This window comes from Elephantulus edwardii, unplaced genomic scaffold (assembly GCF_000299155.1).
Source record: "Elephantulus edwardii isolate Elephantulus edwardi_28Jun2011 unplaced genomic scaffold, EleEdw1.0 scaffold00169, whole genome shotgun sequence".
Taxonomy (NCBI): domain Eukaryota; kingdom Metazoa; phylum Chordata; class Mammalia; order Macroscelidea; family Macroscelididae; genus Elephantulus; species Elephantulus edwardii.
Genome location: NW_006399919.1, coordinates 4,301,994 through 4,319,104, shown reverse-complemented (window position 1 = coordinate 4,319,104; position 17,111 = coordinate 4,301,994). Strand labels below are relative to the sequence as shown.

Genomic DNA, 17,111 nt, shown 5'->3' with positions numbered 1-17,111 from the left:
TACTTTTAAATTCCACCTGTCCACTGACATTCAAGTTTGAAGGCAAGCGTCAGCTTTGAAATGACTGCAATGATGAGTAAAATCCCAGTCATTTTATTTCTGACAGCATCAACTGTGGACTAAATGGAACTTGTTAAATGGAACTGCACTGACTTGGAAAGGAGTGAGATCACTCAGTGTAGGGCTAGTGTTGTTGTTTCCTTTTAAGTCAGAACCTACTCATAGCTGACCCTCCAGTGCGTGTTCAGAGGGGTAAATTGCATGGGAGGAGGTTGCCCATGTTTCTCCTGTGGAGCAGCTGGATTTGAACCATGTGCCTTTGAGTTGGCAGTGCAATTCCTTAGCACTAGGCCACCATCACTGGTGACTTGAAAGTCAAAGGAGGTTTGTACTGAGTGTTCCATGTGCTTACCTGGTAGACAAACCATTGGCAGAAAGCTGGAGAGATCCATTCTCGTGCATGGATGCCGCAGTCCATAAAAATAGACTTCTTTCTTTCTTCCTGTTTCCCTACCTGTTTGAAAAGAAATTTGTAATTGTGTATGAGCTCACACCTAGATTCTCTGTATGATTACAAGACTCATCCATATTCTCTTTAGAACCAGTTTTTACCCTTTCCTTTTGTTGAATGAATAATTGTGTGGACACATACTGTTCTTAGGTAGGGTGGGCTGTATGGCCTTCAATGTCTGTACATAACTTATAATCTGGCAGAATGCTGGGGGAAACTAAACTATCATTTCATTTTCTAGAAGGTTTGGTATCAGAGTGACTTTTAAGATTTTTTTTTTTTTTTTAAATCACAGTCCATTGTTTTTTCTCATTTCATTTTTAACATCCTTTGGTCTGAGAAAGAGATTAAAAAGTCACTTTTGTTTCCACCATTTGCTTTTGTTTGTTCAGCTTTATAAACCGGGCATGTTTAGTCTGGAGTAAAGAAGATTCTATAGTCGTGTTGGCAATGAGGTGGTGGAGGGGTGACAGAGAGTGACAGGGTATTTGAAGGGCTGTAATTTTGAAGAGGGTTTCTATTTGTTTTGGGTGGTTGGAGAGAATGAATGAGTGGGAGTTCCAGGTAGGGAAACCTCCCCAGCTATTAGCGATCTGCTTCAGGGAGCACGGTCTGTGGATATATAAAATTCAGCAGCATCTCAGCTGCCGTTGTCAGCTCTGTAATAGAAGGGAATCCTTCATCAGAATAGTGTTGAAATGGTTCACTTATTGTTCTGGCATTTTACCACTGTATACTACTTAAGTTTCTTTTTTCTTATATTCATCTACCAGTTTCACTGGCTTTTAATGCATGGAAACAGCTTTTTAGACCAGGAAATTTACAAACTGTTAAAGATATGAGGTATTTTGTTGGTGGTCTACTCTGTAATCTTTGACACAGGATTTGTTTAGGTACTTTCTTGGTTCTTTCCAAAGCCCCAACCATTTGAATGGACACCTAGATGTTAAATGTTCCCCAAAAGAGAAAGAGTTCTTACTGTATTGAGATTGGTCTAATTGTCCCACAAAGTCCCTTTTAAATTCAACCTTTGAATAAGAATAAAAAGCAGTAGGTCCTGAAATGTTTTTACCTTGAGAACATACAGTGGATTATCTTCAGCTGTCTTTCCAATTTTAATACGGGTTACCATTTCAGGGTGCTTATGCATCATTTTTTCGGTCCAAGCAACAATCTTAAGAGCAAAACCAATTCCAAAGAATTAGAATAAAAGTAAGCTGACATGTACAATTTTATAAGTGGAGGAGTGTGTGTGAAGGAAATGGGAAAGATCTGATGTGTAAAGCAGTGTATATGTACTTTGTAAATAAACCCGCATAAAATAAAAATTTTCAAAAAAATAAACTGACAGCAAATGTGGAGGAGGGTTTTTTTTTGAAGGATAGGCGTTTTATACAGTACCGTGTCCCATTCGTTGTATTTTGCGTAGCTGTGCCTGAGAGAGTTATCTTCTTTAACATCAAACTGTTTTTCAATCTCTTCTTGAAGATCATCAATTAGAATTCTGTGTGACAGAAGAATAAGATAAGCATTTACCAGAAAAAGGAAGCGTAGCTATCTTTCTTTTGCAGAAATTTTCTTTGATGGTCAGATAATTCCTCTCTTTGTAAGTTGCCTCTATCTCTTTCTATCAGACATGCCATCTGCACTCAGCAATCTTGAGCTGTTTAAGTTGATATGGTAGCTTCTGGAAGCTCTGGTGGGCAGTCTGTAGGGAGTTTCACTGTTAACTCAAAGGCTGTGCCTCTCTGGTGGTGCAAATGAAGCTAGACTGTGAGGGAGAAAGATGGAAAATCCTTCCTATGAGAATTACAGCCTCTGAAAACCCACTTGAGGGTCAGCTATTAATTGGTTCCAACTCAATAGTACACAACAGTAATAATAATAACAACAACAACAGACACTGCTGCTGCTCTGGAGCTCTGGTGGCATAGTTCATGTCGAGTTTTGCGGCTAACCCATGCGGCTGCATGTGGTTCAAATCCAGCAGCAGCACTGAGGGAGAAAGATGAGCATTCTCCTCTCCTCTTTGTGATGTAGTCTCAGAAACCTGAGGGAGGGTTGCTATAAGTCAGAATGTTTTCTGATGGCAATAGGCGTGTTGCAGCATTGTTTTAAGGAGAGCCGGAGGCTCAGTGATTAAAGTGCTTCAATAGGAACCTACAGGTTGGTGGTTTGCGCTCACTAGCTGTTCTGTAGAAGGCAGGAATCTCCTGTTAAGATTTCCAGCCTTGTAAATCCTGTGGGGCCATTCTCCTTTGTGTCATGTTGCGGTTGTCGTTAGTGACCCTCAAGTCAAATCTAACTCATACCTACCCTATGAACCATAGATTGGAATCTAGCTCTATCCTGTCCATTCTCCTCCTGGAGCCTGGCAAGGATCTTAAAGTGGCACAAAGAGATAAAGAGCAAGGATATGTTTCAAGACAGGTGTGCTTGATACAAATCATGCTCTTCTCAGTATCTTTTTAAGCGTTTGAAAGCTGGACGATGAATAGTAATGGAAGAATTGATGCCTCTGAATTGGTGTTGGAGAAGGGTAATGAACAGCCCTGGACCGCCAAAAGAACAGACAAGACTGTCTTGGAGGAAATGCAATCAGGATGCCCCTTAAAAGCAAGGATGGTGAAATTTCATCTCCTATACTTAGGGCATATTGTTAGGAGGGATCTGTAGTTGGTACAAAGACATCATACTGGGAAAGGTGGAGGGTCAGAGGGAGAGAGGACGCTTAAGGAGGTGGATTGACACAGAGACTGGAGCAACGTGCTTGAGTATGTCAGAGGTGGTGAGGGTGGAGCTGGGAGGGACAAGGTCCAGATCTATTTTTCACAGGGTCGCTATGAGTTGTAGCTTTTACAATGACATTTAACAGCAACATTACTAAACATTTTTTTTAAAACTATTGTTTTAAACTTCTAAAAATTTTAGAGTTATTCCTTTAACATTTTCTCTGGAGTTATTTCTTTAGAAAAGAAGTGAATTTTCCACTTCATTTCTAATATCTTTGGTTTTCCTCCCCTTTGCTTGATTATATTTTCTCAACTTTGTGAATAATGGTAAATGTTAGTGTTAAGGAAAAATATCTTCGTATTTTTGCCCCCTGACTTTAGCAGGAATACCTCTAGTCTTTTACCATTCAGTATGATGTTGTTTGACTTTTTGAGATTAATGTGATCAAATTATTAATGCCCATTCAGTAACAGATGTAGTCCATTTTATTGTTAGATTCTTCTACGCTTTATATATTATATTATAAAGATTCTGAAGCTTTGTCTGACCTACTTTGGACATGATGCAAGGAGGGACCAGTCCTTGGAGAGGGACGTCATGCTTGAGAGGGTGGAAGGACAGCACAAGAGAGAAAGACCCTCAATGAGGTGGATTGATTGGGGGTAGGTGTGTCAGAGACGATAAGATAGGCACAGGATAGAGCAGGGTTTAGGCCTGTTGTACATAGGGTCACTATGTGTCACAGGTGACTTGACGACAAATAACAACAACAACAACAACATATTATAGTACTGTCTTTGGAGATGATAAAGATCTTTACAAAGAGCCTAATTTTTTTTCATTTTAGATACAGTTCTACAAAGCTTAACATAGAAGAAGTTCGTTTGTTCATGGGCAGTGGGGTTGTTTCCATCTCTTTGCTATTGTAAACAGAGCAGCAATAAACATGGGTGTGCATATATCCATTTGGGTGGCACTCTGGTTTCTTTAGGGTATATTTCCAGTATTGGAATTGCTGGGTCAACTGGTATTTCTATTTCTAACTTTTTGAGAAAGTGCCATACAGCCTTCCGTAGTGGTTGCACCATTTTGCATTCCCACCAGCAGTGAATAAGGGTTCCAATCTGTCCACAACCTCACCAGCATTTGCTGTTTGCTTCTCTGTTGAACTTTGCTACTGTTGCTGGGGTGAGATGATATCTCATAGGTGTTTTTATTTGCATTTCTCTGATAGATAAGGCCTTTGAACATTTCTTCATGTGTTTGTTTGCCATCTTAATGTCTTCTTTGTTGAAGTGTCAATTGAATGGATAGAAAAACTATGGTATATTCACACAATAAAATATTATGCAGCACTGAAAAACAAGGAACTCATAATATATTACACCATGTGGGTGACCCTGGAGGACATTATGCTGAATGAAAATATCTCAGTCATGAAAGGACAAATACTGCATAACACCACTGTTATATAACAGGACTGAAATAGGGGCTGATGGGAAATGAAGAAGATAGGATAAATAATGAACACTTCATTGGATAGATGAAGGAAAGAACTGTTTAAAAGGAGTGTATGATTAGGCATTATTTAAATGACAATAGTCCAGAATAAGAGGTGCATAGCAAAATGAACTGGGGGAAAGGAGGAAATCATGAAATAATGGATGATTTTTTTCCCCCCCAAGAGCACTGGGAGGTGTATGGAGGAAAATGTGCAACAATGAAAGAATTTAAAAAAATCCAACTTTTCTGTAAACTTCCATTAAAATCACAATTAAAAAAATTTTAAAGCAATGAAATCCTTCCCAGTTGCTGTTGTCAGTCTCATTTCATAGAGACAATTCTTTTTCTTTTTTACTTTGTCTTTTTTTTTTAAATTTTAATAATTTTACTGAACACTTACAGAGATTTTGGATTTCCCTTCATTCATTGCTGCATTTTTCTCCCTGCCCATCCCTCCCTTCCCCATGCCCCCTCCAGAAGACTGCATGAGAACCACACTGGATAGTTGTTTGTCACGGAGTCAGAATCAACTCATAGCTGACCCTCCAGTGGGTTTTCAGAGGCAGTGAATTGCATGAGAGTACACTGCCCACCCTTCTCCCAGGGAGCAGTTGGTGAAATCGAACCATGTACTTCTGGAATTGCAGTGCAGCTTCTTGCCACGAGGCTGCCAGAGTTCCCTTAAGGAAGTAGTAGGTTTATGTTAATGGGGGAGGGACAACTCAGAAAGGGAGTGTGAGACTATTTCCACAATTCCCAGAATGCCATCAAGGCCACTGAATCACATGTATAGAAGCTGTTGACTTGATCATGTTTTGCTGTGTAGATTCTCAACAACACAAAAGTTAAAGCACATACATGCTAATGCACACTTACGTACATGTGTGCACACACACACACAGTTGCCACAGACTCGACTGCAACTCCCAGTGACCACACATATGTCCTGGTAGAACTGCGCCCCACAGGGTTTCTGGTGGCTGATTCTGTTCAGATGTAGGTCACCAGGCTTTTCTCCTGAGGTTCTTCTGGGTAGATTCAAATCACCAATAGTCCTACTAAAAGTTGAGTGCTGGAGAGGTTGTGGAGAAACTGGAACCCTTATTCACTGTTGGTGGAAGTGTGATATGGTGCAACCACTATGAAAGGCAGTAAGGCACTTTCTCAAAAAGTTGAAAATAGAAATACCATTCGACCCAGCAATTCCGCTACTGGGAATATATCCTAAAGAAACCAGAACCGCCACCCAAGGAGGTATATGCAAAAAAAAAAAAAAAAAAAAAGGAGGTATATGCACATATGCACACTCATGTTTATTACGGCTTTGTTCGCAATAGCAAAGAGTTGGAAACAACCTAAGTGCCATCAACAAACGAATGGATAGAGAAGCTGTGGTATATTTACACAATGAAATACTATGCTGCATTGAAAAACAAGGAACTCATGCAATATTATTAAAAAGGCTGACCCTGGAGGACATTAAGCTGAGTGAAATATCTCAGTCACAAAAGGACCAATATTGCATAGAGCCACTGTTGTAAAAAGGGGCTGAAATCGGGGTTGAAGGAAAATGAGAAAGAGGGGATAAAATAATGTATATTGCATTGAAACAGATGAGGGAGAGAACTGTTCAAAAGGAATATATAATTAGGTACTATTGTCAGGACAGGAGTCCAGAATGAAGGCTGCCCAGAGAGTGGACTTGGGGGGAGAGACTGCATAACAATGAAATAATTTTTCTTTTACTTTTCAAAGAGAAGAGTGAATGAGGGGGAAGGGGTGTTCAGGGAGAAAAGTGCAACAATGAAAGAATGGAAACCCTAAGTCTCTGTAAACTTTCATTAAAATGAATTTTTTTAAAAAATAAAGCATTTGGTCCTAAAAAAAAAAAATAAGCAATCATGGTAAAACACAATAGAAAGTGATGTTTATATTTTAAAAAAAGTAAAAAAAAATTAAAGCAATGAAATTCACTAGATATAGAGGCAGTGACTCCCTTATGAGAAAAGAAAGCATACTTGCATCTGTAGGAAAAAGAAAGTACAAACACAGGAGAATAAGCACAGAGGTAAATGATCCCTTAATACAGGTCCAAGTGATCTAACATCCTTTGCTTTTGTAGCTGTAGTTGCTCATGCAGCTATCATTCTCTTGCATAAAATCAGTGTTTACAGTGATGTTGTTGTTAATTTCAGTGGAGTGGGCCCCTGACTCATAGTGACTTCCTCACACAATTGAACTGTAAAATTGTGGTACATACGGCTTTCTTTGCCTTATTTTTTCCCCTTTTCTAATCATCATGCTTGATAAAATAGAGACTCAACAAAAAAGAAATTGACATACAAAAGGAATTTACAGTGGGCTCAAACACAACAGTGTGAGGCTGCACGGGACTAGACCTTGTGTTCTTCTCTTATGAAGGAGATTTCCATGAGTTGGTACCTACTTGATGGCACTAACAACAATAACAACAACATCCTAATCATTTTAGGATGGTATCATGCACTCTTCTGCCTCTACAAATTCTGTTAAATAAGACAATAGTGACCAGTGGTGTGGAGTTTATATTTCAATATGACTTTCTTGCTCATCTGAATCTGACCTAAACAGGTGAATGCACAGGACTGTGTGAATAGGATGCTAGCCTATCCACAAAAGGACTGGGCATTTCACCATTTCACAAGGGGATTGGCCAGACTCAACAATCAACAAGGGGACTGGCTAGCCTTACCAATAAATTAAGCAGCCCTAGCCACAATGTTAAACCTTCCCTGCCCTGGTGAAAAAAAGGAAGCTAGAGAATGTAAGATGGCCGTTGAGACTTCCTACCACCAAAGAAATCTCAACACCAAGAAAAGAGCAGCCATCGATGAACTAGAGATTTGATGTGACATGGGAGTTTGGAACTGGAGCTACAAGCCTTTGCTCAAGTTTGTTGGACAGCTGAGGCTGGGGTACCAATATTGCTAGGACTGAGAAGTTTGTAAAACCGGCCTAAAGCCATGAGGCTCAAGCCATTGAGGCCCTGTGTGATCACATTACAGGAGCCATCCTGACTCTATTCTGCTGCTAACCTGGATTATAACCTTTTGATTTCGCTAGCATGATTTTGTGTGGTCTGTGAGCAATCACATTGGATTTTGGACCCAAAAAAGCATTAAGATTGGTATTGAGATGAGTGGAAAGAAGAATGGGAGTGTGGGAGACATGTCTGACCTCATGGGAATTGGTTTTGTGTCATTGGTGCTGTTAATGGGACATTTCCCCCTTTGTGAAGTCAATAAAGGTCAGACATACATGGGTGTCCTCAAATGACCTTTGCTTTTTTTCCAAGAAGGAAGCACATTGGCTCTCTGATCAAACATTCTGAGCATCCTACTCCAGATCTACTAAACTCTTATTCTCATCTTGGATGAGTTGATTCATCTTTCTGGAATTCTGTTTTCTCACTTTTGCAAGGAGGTTAACCACACAATCTGGATTGAGAGAGGATGAAATGACATGAAACATGAAAGTGTATGGTACTTACCAGCTACCCCGTGAACCTCTATATAAAGTGAAGTTGTGTTACAAAATGAAAAATCACAATATCAGTGTAACTTGTCCTCCAGCCAGGCTTTGGCTGGGTCTTGCTGTTTGACTCTTTGAATTTGTCAATGTCTTATGTTTTTCAAATGTGACTTCATGCGACTTGTTGGTTCTCCTTCCTGATTGACTGACTGATTTGAGTTCTGATGCAGAACGCAAACGTGGCGGACTTCCTAATTAGAGTTTATTTAGCACATGGGACCAAGTGCTGCTCATGAATATTGATTCCCATTAACAGCGCTGACAAGCACATTATTATGCACATTCTATCCAACTCACTGTATGCTTTGGCTTTGACTTATTATGAACCTGGGAATTCTAAGCAAATACATTTGTGGCAATGACTTTGGCTTTAGGTAGGGCATGTACTAAATCTCACAGAAAGCCTGGGAAGGTTTGATGTTAATTTTGGGTGGTCACTAGAGATATCATTGTTTTAAGCTTGAAGCAGGCATGTGGACTTTGCCCCACCTGCATTATTAGAAGTAAAAGAGCCAGGCAAAGGGAAAATTTATGGTTCCCAAGGTTAATTCTTAGCATCAGGCAGTATTAATTAGTCACAGGAAGCTCATATCAAAGAGTATTTTTAGATTTGCACAAATAAGTTTAGCTCTCATGATAAGAGCAGCAAAAGTAAATTGTATGAGCTGAAACATGACCTTGCCACAAATCCAGCTGCAGGAGGACTTCAGAATTCAGACCAGATTGTTGCTGATAGGGACTGGAAATTAAGCCTAAGGCTAGAAATTAAGAACTAGGTCCAGATGCTGTTTTCACGAGCCTTTCCACAAACCAGCAGCCTGGCTCAAGCAGATGAAACCAAATGACTTTTTCTCAAATATTGTTTCAGTGTTCCAAGATTTGTTTAATTAAAAAAAATTCCTAAATGTAGCTGGAATGATACATAATTATCCCTAGTAACTCAGTCATACAAATTACTATTTTTTAATAGGGGTTGTCTCTGTGTTAGGCGCTTTGCTCAGCATTGTATTTGCATATTCTCATTTAATCTGTTAATGAGAACACTACTGAGCCATCAACACTGTTAATCAAGTTCTTTTATTATCTCCTCTTTAACTTACCCAACTTAGGTAGGTTCCCTGAACTATGTAACTGGTAACATGCAAAAGTGGAGATTCAAGTCTAGAGATAGCTGATTCCGGTACATGAGAGCTTCATCCACAGTCAGGAGGGTTGTGCTGTCCTTAGTTTATAGAGGCTGGTGTGCGATTTGCTCAGTTGTCTAACACTAATGGAAGCTCGTGTCCCAAGGTCAGAGGTTGAGTATGTGGCTTGGTAAAAGGGCACGCTGAATCCTACTTCAGTAATTTCAAGCTCTTTACTTGTTGCTCTGGTGGCATAGTCCCTAGGGAGTTGGCCACACTTCTATGCCAATAGAAGTTTAACAGCAGCTCCGTAGAAGAAAGATGAGCAATCTCATTCCTTGAGATTGACCACCTCAGAAATCCAATGGACTCAGTTCTGATTCCCTGGTAACCAGAATTGAATCGAGTGGAATGTAAGGGTTGGAAACAATGAAGGAAGATTGGTGATTTCAAAGTACAGCTTTCAATGATAGGCCTGAGACAGAAGGTAGCGTGATAGAATTTTGCATGACCAATGACATAATCATTGCAAACATACTTTGTAAGACACATAAACAGCATCTATACACAGGGCCCTCATCTGATGGGATACACAAGAATCAGACGGATGGACTATCACTGTGGAAAGAGACGAGAGAGAAGCTCCATATCATCAAATAGAAAAAAAACCAGAGTCACCTGTGGAACAGACCATCAACTGCACAATGAAAGTTCAAATTGAAACTGAAGAAAAAGAAAATGAAAATAAGTCCATGAGAACCCAAATACATTCTTGTGCAAATCGTACCTGAATTTAGAAACCATTACAAGAATAAATTTGCTGTCTTGAACATGAATTACTAAAGACCAGGTAAATTGTAGGGTGATATCAAGGACATCATGCATGAGAAAGCGAAAGAGTTAAAAAGACATGTTTGAAAGAAAAGATCAAAATAGGTGATAGAAGAGACTTTGAAATTCATTCTTCTAGCAGAGAAATCAAAGGAAAGAAATGATGTAGTTAAACAGAAGTCTTCAAAGGGCAGATCAAGAAAAAATTAGAGTTAGAAATCAAAAGGGAAGAACATGCCCAGCATTTCTCAACTGAAAGAATTTAGGAAAATATCCAAACCTCAAATTGCAATACTGTCCCCCTCCCCCCTCCCGCATCTCCCCGTTCTCCCCACCCGCGCGCGAGGCCTGCGTGGGCGCCTCTCCGCGCCGTGCCTTCGCCGGGAGGGGTTTGCGGGGCGGCCGCCCGTCCCCCACCCGTCCCCTCTCCCCGTGGCGCCTGTGCGAAAAAAAAATATTAAAAAAAAAAATTGCAATACTGAAGGGTTCTGTGGGTAAAATATTGAGTGATGCAGGAAGCATCAAATGAAGATTAAAAAATTACACAGAATTAAGAGAACACACAAAATTGTACTAAAAAGGATTAACTAAAACATTTCAAAAAGTAGACTATGATCAGGAAACAATGATTTTGAAGAAAAAAGTCCAGGCTGCATAGAAGGAATTGGCAAAAAAGAAGCTCCAGAAATCAACATAATACTAGTTGAGGTGTTTCAAGAAACAGGGGCAGCCTTGGATGTGCTTATTTATCTATGCTAAGACATTTGTAAGACAGTGATTTAGCCAACCAACTGGAAGAGATTAATCTCTGTGATCTTTCTGAAGAAAGGGGATCCAGTAGACTGTGAAAATGATCCAATAATATAATTAATATTACACAACTAAATCATACTGAAGATTACATAAAATGGCTAGAGATGTACATTGACATGAAATTTCCAGGAATTCAAGCTGGATTAAGAAGAGGTAGTAGAAAAAAAAGATATCATTGCTAAGTCAGATAGATCCTGAATAAAAGCAGAGAATACCAGAAAGATATTTACTTGTACTTTATTGACTACAAGGACATTTGGCTATGTGGATCATAGTAAGTTATAGATGATGTTGAGAAGAATGAGAATTTTAGAACACTTAATTGTGCTCATACAGAACCTTTGCACTAACAAAGTAGCAAATGTTTGAATAGAACAAGGGGATAAAAGTAGTTTAAAATTAAGAAATGTGTATATCAGGAATGTATCCTTTCACAAAACCTGATCTGTATATGCAGTAATTGGATGAATCTTCCTCCAGTCCTGTTACCACATTATTCTTCATCTTCTTGGGTTATTTGCTCAGCATACAGATTAAATAAATATGGAGGAAGGATATAACCCTGACATAGCTTTCCTGATTTTAAACTCTGTAGTGTTCTCTTGTTCTGCTTAGACAGCAGCCTCTTGGCCTATGTATAGGTTTTGCGTGAGCACAAAGAAGTGTTTGGGATTCCCATCCTTCTCAATCTTTTGTAAAATTTGGTAAGATCCTGTGGTGTTAGGACTTTTGAAAATGGCTTTTCTATCTATTGCCCAAGCCCCTTCTGGGGTTATAGTTCCCAGCTGCCTCAACTACAGACACATTATTCATTGTTCATCAGTTTCTTCTACATCATTAATAGCTGTGGGGCCAACATAAGAGAGGGAGAGCTGGCCACACTGTGGAGAGATTGTGATGGGGCATCATCTGATGGGACCCTGGAGACAAAACCAGGAGAGCTGACTTTGGATTACTATGAGCTGAGGCTTGCTAGATGTTTGAGGAAACCAGAAGTTTATTTGTGTTGCTGGATTGAACCTGGACTTTCACTTTGTGTTATCCTTTGCCTTCCCCTGCCATGCCCTAACCTACTTCCCTAATCCCATAATTTTGCAACAAATACAAGACCCTCTTATTAGTAGTCAGGGTTGGCCTTCCACATGTTGTATTTGCTTCTCTTATAGATACATACAGTCAAGTGCCTTTGCATAATCAGTAAACCACTAACATCTTGTTGGTATTCTATGCTTTCAGCCAAGATCCATTTGATACCAACAACAATACTTCATATGCCACCTGCATCTTCTGAATTCAGCTTGAATTTCAGGCAGTGTCCTGTTGATGTACAATAATTCTAGCTGTTTTGAGGAAAAAGCAAATCTGTCTTGGAGGAAGTACAATCAGGGTACTCCTTAGAGGCAAGGATGGTGAAACTTCATCTCATACACTTTGGGCATGATGTCAGGAGGGGCCCAGCCTTGGAAAAAGACGTCATTGCTGGGAAAATAAGAGGATAAGAGAAAAAGAGGTCTAGTAGCAACAAAATACATTTATACAGTAACAGTGTGCTTGAGTGTATTAGAGATAGGATGGTGCAGGATGGGTCATGTTTCAGATGTATTGTTCAAAGGGTTCATTATGAGTTATAGTCGAATTGGGGTAAGACTGAGAAAAACTGGATAATTACGTATACTGAATTGAAAAAGATGAGGGACAGAACAGTTTAAAAGTGACATATGAATGATAGCGTATTATGATTATCACAGGAATCCAGAATTAAGGTTGCATAGTGGAGTGCATTTGGGGCGGGAAGAGGGCGGGGGTGGGGAAAGGGGATTGTATACCAATGAAGAAGTTTATCTTATGCTTTTCAAAGAGAGGAACAAAATGGGTGGGGGGGGCGGTAAAGAAAAAAGGTGCAACAATGAATAAATTAAAATCCCATATCTCTGTAAATGTTCATTAACATTAACAAGATAAAATTTTTAAAAAAAGAATGTGGCATCACGATTGAAGAAAGATTCATTAACATCTTGTGATATGTAGACACAACCTTGCTTGTTGAAAGTAATGAAGTCTTAAAGTACTTAATGAAGATCAAAGGCGAGGGCTTTCACTATGGATTACACTTCAGTATAAGGAGAACAGCTGGACCTCACCATAAAAATATTTGTACAACTTGACCATCATGATAAATGGAGAAAAGCTAAAAGTTTCCATAAATTTCATTTTACTTGGATCCCCAATCAGGACCTACGAAAGAAAGTCAAGAACTCTAAAGGCATATTGTGTTGGGCAAATCTGCAAGAGGAATTCTGATAGCCCAGTGGTAAAACAGCTGTGCTGCAGTCCCAAAGGCATGCAGTTCAAATCCACCAAGTGTTCCTTGGGGGAAGGTTAAGCAATCTCTTCTTGTGTGATCTTACATGTTAAAGACTAAGCTGTGCGCTAGACCCAAGCCATGCTATTTTCAGTTACTTCACATGCATATGGAAGTTAGACAATACATAAAGAAGACCCAAAGGAATTGTGGTGTTGTTGAAGAATATTGAATTAGTTTCTGGCAAAAGAACAAATAATTCTGTTTGAAAAATAAAACCACAGTGCTTCTTAGAAGCAAGATTAGTGAGACTGTATCATGTACCTTGGGCATGTTATCATAAAGTTATGGTTTAATTGTGTCCAGTTGGAACCTACTCATAGATGACCCCCTTCAGCTGGTTTTCAGAGGCAGGCTAAGTGCCCAGAAGGAGATTTCCCATCCTTCTCCAGCCAAGCAACTTGTGGATTTGAACCATGTGTCTTTGGGATTGCAGTGCAACTTTTTACCACTGGAAAAGGACATCATGCTTGGAAGAACAGAGGGTCAGCAAAGGAGAGGAGTACCCTCAACGAGACGGGTTGGCACAGTAACAGCAACCATTGTTAAGTGCAGGAGAGATGGTGGAGATGACACAGGATTGGTCAGGGTTTTGTTATCTTGTATGTGGGGTCACTGAACCTGAGCAGGCTTGAGAGACATTTGACAACCACCTCAAGAAGGATTTGAGGCGTGTGTACAGTGTACTTGACAGCACTGGGCTTTGTGCATGCGTGCACCTGAGTGCACACACAATAGGCTGTTTCAGGAAGGCAGAGTCATTGGTATAATTTGGATTCCCTGCCTTTATTCCAATCAGGATGCCCAGCCCATTGTTCTCAAAGTGATTCCAACTCACAGAATAGAATAGGGTTGCAAGGTTGTAAATCTTTGGAGAAGTAGATTGTTACAGCTTTCGCCGACACAGTAAGTAGCGAGTGAACCATTTACCCTCCAACTAACGACTGAAAGCTTAACCACTCTATCACCAGTACTTCTTTTTAGCAAGATAAACCAGAAAAGCAAAACCTGCTGCCATTAAGTTGATTGGGACTCATAGTGACCCTGAAGGACACGGTAGAGCCATAGGAACATTTTTTATATTTTCACAGAAGCAAGTTAATACGTCCTTGTCTTGCAGAGTAATCGGAGAATTCAAACAGCTGATCTTCTGATTGCAGTCAAATGTCTTAGTCAGGGGGTCACCATAGCTCCTTTTGCAGAAAGACCCAAAATCTCAAATCATATCCACTGCCTTTGAATTAATTCTGACTGATAATGACTGTCTATTATGTTTCCAGGTCCAGAAATCTTTAAGAGAGTGCCAGTTGGTCCCATCTCTCTCCCATGAGAGGCCAAGTGCCCATCTATCTCCCAAGGACTGGCTGCTGGACCCAAGCTGGTAACCTTTAACAACCTGGTGTGTTACACATCACACCTCCAGTGTTCCAGACAAGAGCATGGTTTCAGGTTTACACACATGCCCATTTGTCTCTAATAACTCCCTAATTGGGCTCCCATGCATCAAACTGCACTTAATGAAGCCAATTTCTTAAAATCTGAGGCATGTCCTTGTACTGAAGAATATGCTTTAAGGAAGTAGGAGGGAAAGTGAACCTCGGTGGACAACTTTCTGTCACTTTCTGTCTTACAGATGAGGTAAAGGAGATCACGATAAGTTAAAGACATTTTCCAAGTTACAGGCTTAATCCATGGTTTAACTGGGATTATACCTGAACTGAGGAGAAGCATGATGTTAGGATTGGTGGAAGATCTATCAACAATCTGTGTTATGCATATGACACAACCCTGCTTGCTGAAACTGAGGAGGACTTCATGCACTTACTGCAGAGGGTCAAGGACTGCAGCCTTCAGTATGGACTGAGTCTCAATGTCAAGAAGACAAAGATTCTCACCACTGGACCAATAGGTAGCATCAGGATGGATGGTGAAGAGATTGAGATTGTTCACAGTTCCAGTTTGCTTGGCTCCACGGTCAACACTCTTGGCACCAGCAGCCAGGAAATAAAAAAAAAAAACGTATTGCGATGGGAAAGTCTGCTGTTAGGGACCTCTCTAAAGTACTCAAGAGCAACGGTGTCTCTCTGGAGACTAAGGTGCGCCTGATATGCATCAGAGAATTGGGCAATGACTAGGGAGGATAGAAGGAGAATTGACGCCTTTGAGCTGTGGTGCTGGAGAAGAGTATTGAATGTTCCATGGACTGCCAAGAAAACAAACAGATTTATCCTAGAGAGGGTTAAACCAGGCTACTCCTTGGAGGCAAGAATTCTGGGGCTTCGTCTGACATACTTTGGACATGTTGTAAGGAGAGAGACAGGTCCTTGGAGAGGGACATCATGCTTGGTAGAGTAGAGGGACAGCGCAGGAGGGGAAGACCCTCTATGAGGTGGATTGATTCAGTGACTGGGGTAATCGGGACGGGTGTGTCAGAGGCAATGCGGTTGGCACAGGATAGAGCAGGGTTTAGGGCTGTTGTACATAGGGTTGCTATGAGGCGCAAATTATTCGACGGCACATAACAACAACAACAATAACCCACATCTTGTGGTTATTCATAGCAGACTCTTACAAACAGGTTTTACTCTGGAGCAAGTGATGTAAACAAACTTGGAGTGGAAGGACAAATGGCCAGAACAGGACTTTTTAATATTTCTTTGCTTGAGATGCTTATTGGATATGGTCCTGTGTATACTTGGGATATGAATTTGAGCCTGGCTGAGCATTTTTAGGAATCACACATCCATATGAAGTGCTGATTACCACCATGTTAGTTTGACACATACCTCTTTTGCATTTCTCACTTCATCTTAGATGGAGTCTAGTAAGATTTTGCTGCATTGCACTTTTAAAGTTCTTCTATTATACTTATAATTATTTCCTGAGTTGCCTTTCTTTAACAACTGTTTTCAGAGTGTTTAGATGGAGTAAAATGTAAATAAGCTGGTTGTGAATGGAGATTTTTTGAACTGATGCATTACAGTCAGGGGTTTGTCCTCGTGCTTCTGCCCAAGAGCCGGGCATCCCTTCCAACACTCATCATGAGGCTGCTCATTCAGGTTTGTAAGCACACACAGAGGATTTGGTTTTTTCTGAGACTTGGCTTTTATGATTTTGTAAAAGTGTGAATAAGAAGGAAGTGAGCATGCTACTTTCAAGTCAAATCTGTTCCAGTAATTTAATTTTCTGAGAATAAAAAAAATATGACACACAGATGCTTTAAGCTAAATAGTGGTTTATATGCACTGTCTAATGAAGGGTGTCTAAGTAAATCATTGTGTCAAACCAGCCTCTTAATAGAGTTTCCTTCAGCCTGGTGCCTGAGTTCAACCAGATGTTTCTTAGAACCTCTTCGGTTACTGACTGACACCAAGCAACACATATAATTAATATGCAAATAAAATTATCTATATAATTAGTAATTGGAGACAAGATTTTAAACAGTCCTTGTCTGTGCAGATCACTTTACATATTTATATTTCTGAGGAAGGTAACTATTTAATTATGTGGATTTCCCACAACTGTGGCTAATTTGGGCCAATTTCTAGAAATCATGTTCTAATTAGATAAAACTAATTTTTTTCCTTATTCATTTTAATGAAAGTTTACAGAGACTTAGGATTTCCAGTCATTCACTTTTGCACTTTTCTTCCTCTGCCCCCCC

At 40.0% G+C, this 17,111-nt stretch overlaps 1 protein-coding gene across 1 annotated transcript in view; it reads right to left on the bottom strand.

The window, feature by feature from the left end:
- CPA3 (carboxypeptidase A3 (mast cell)) overlaps positions 1 to 17,111 on the bottom strand; it is a 49,814-nt gene that overhangs the window by 20,383 nt on the left and 12,320 nt on the right. Inside the window, exons 4-6 of the mRNA XM_006895570.1 lie at positions 1,913 to 2,015; positions 1,584 to 1,685; positions 413 to 514 (exon numbers count right to left, since the gene is read on the bottom strand). Of these exons, the coding sequence (XP_006895632.1) occupies positions 413 to 514; positions 1,584 to 1,685; positions 1,913 to 2,015 (307 nt within the window). The remainder of the gene's footprint in view (positions 1 to 412; positions 515 to 1,583; positions 1,686 to 1,912; positions 2,016 to 17,111) is intronic.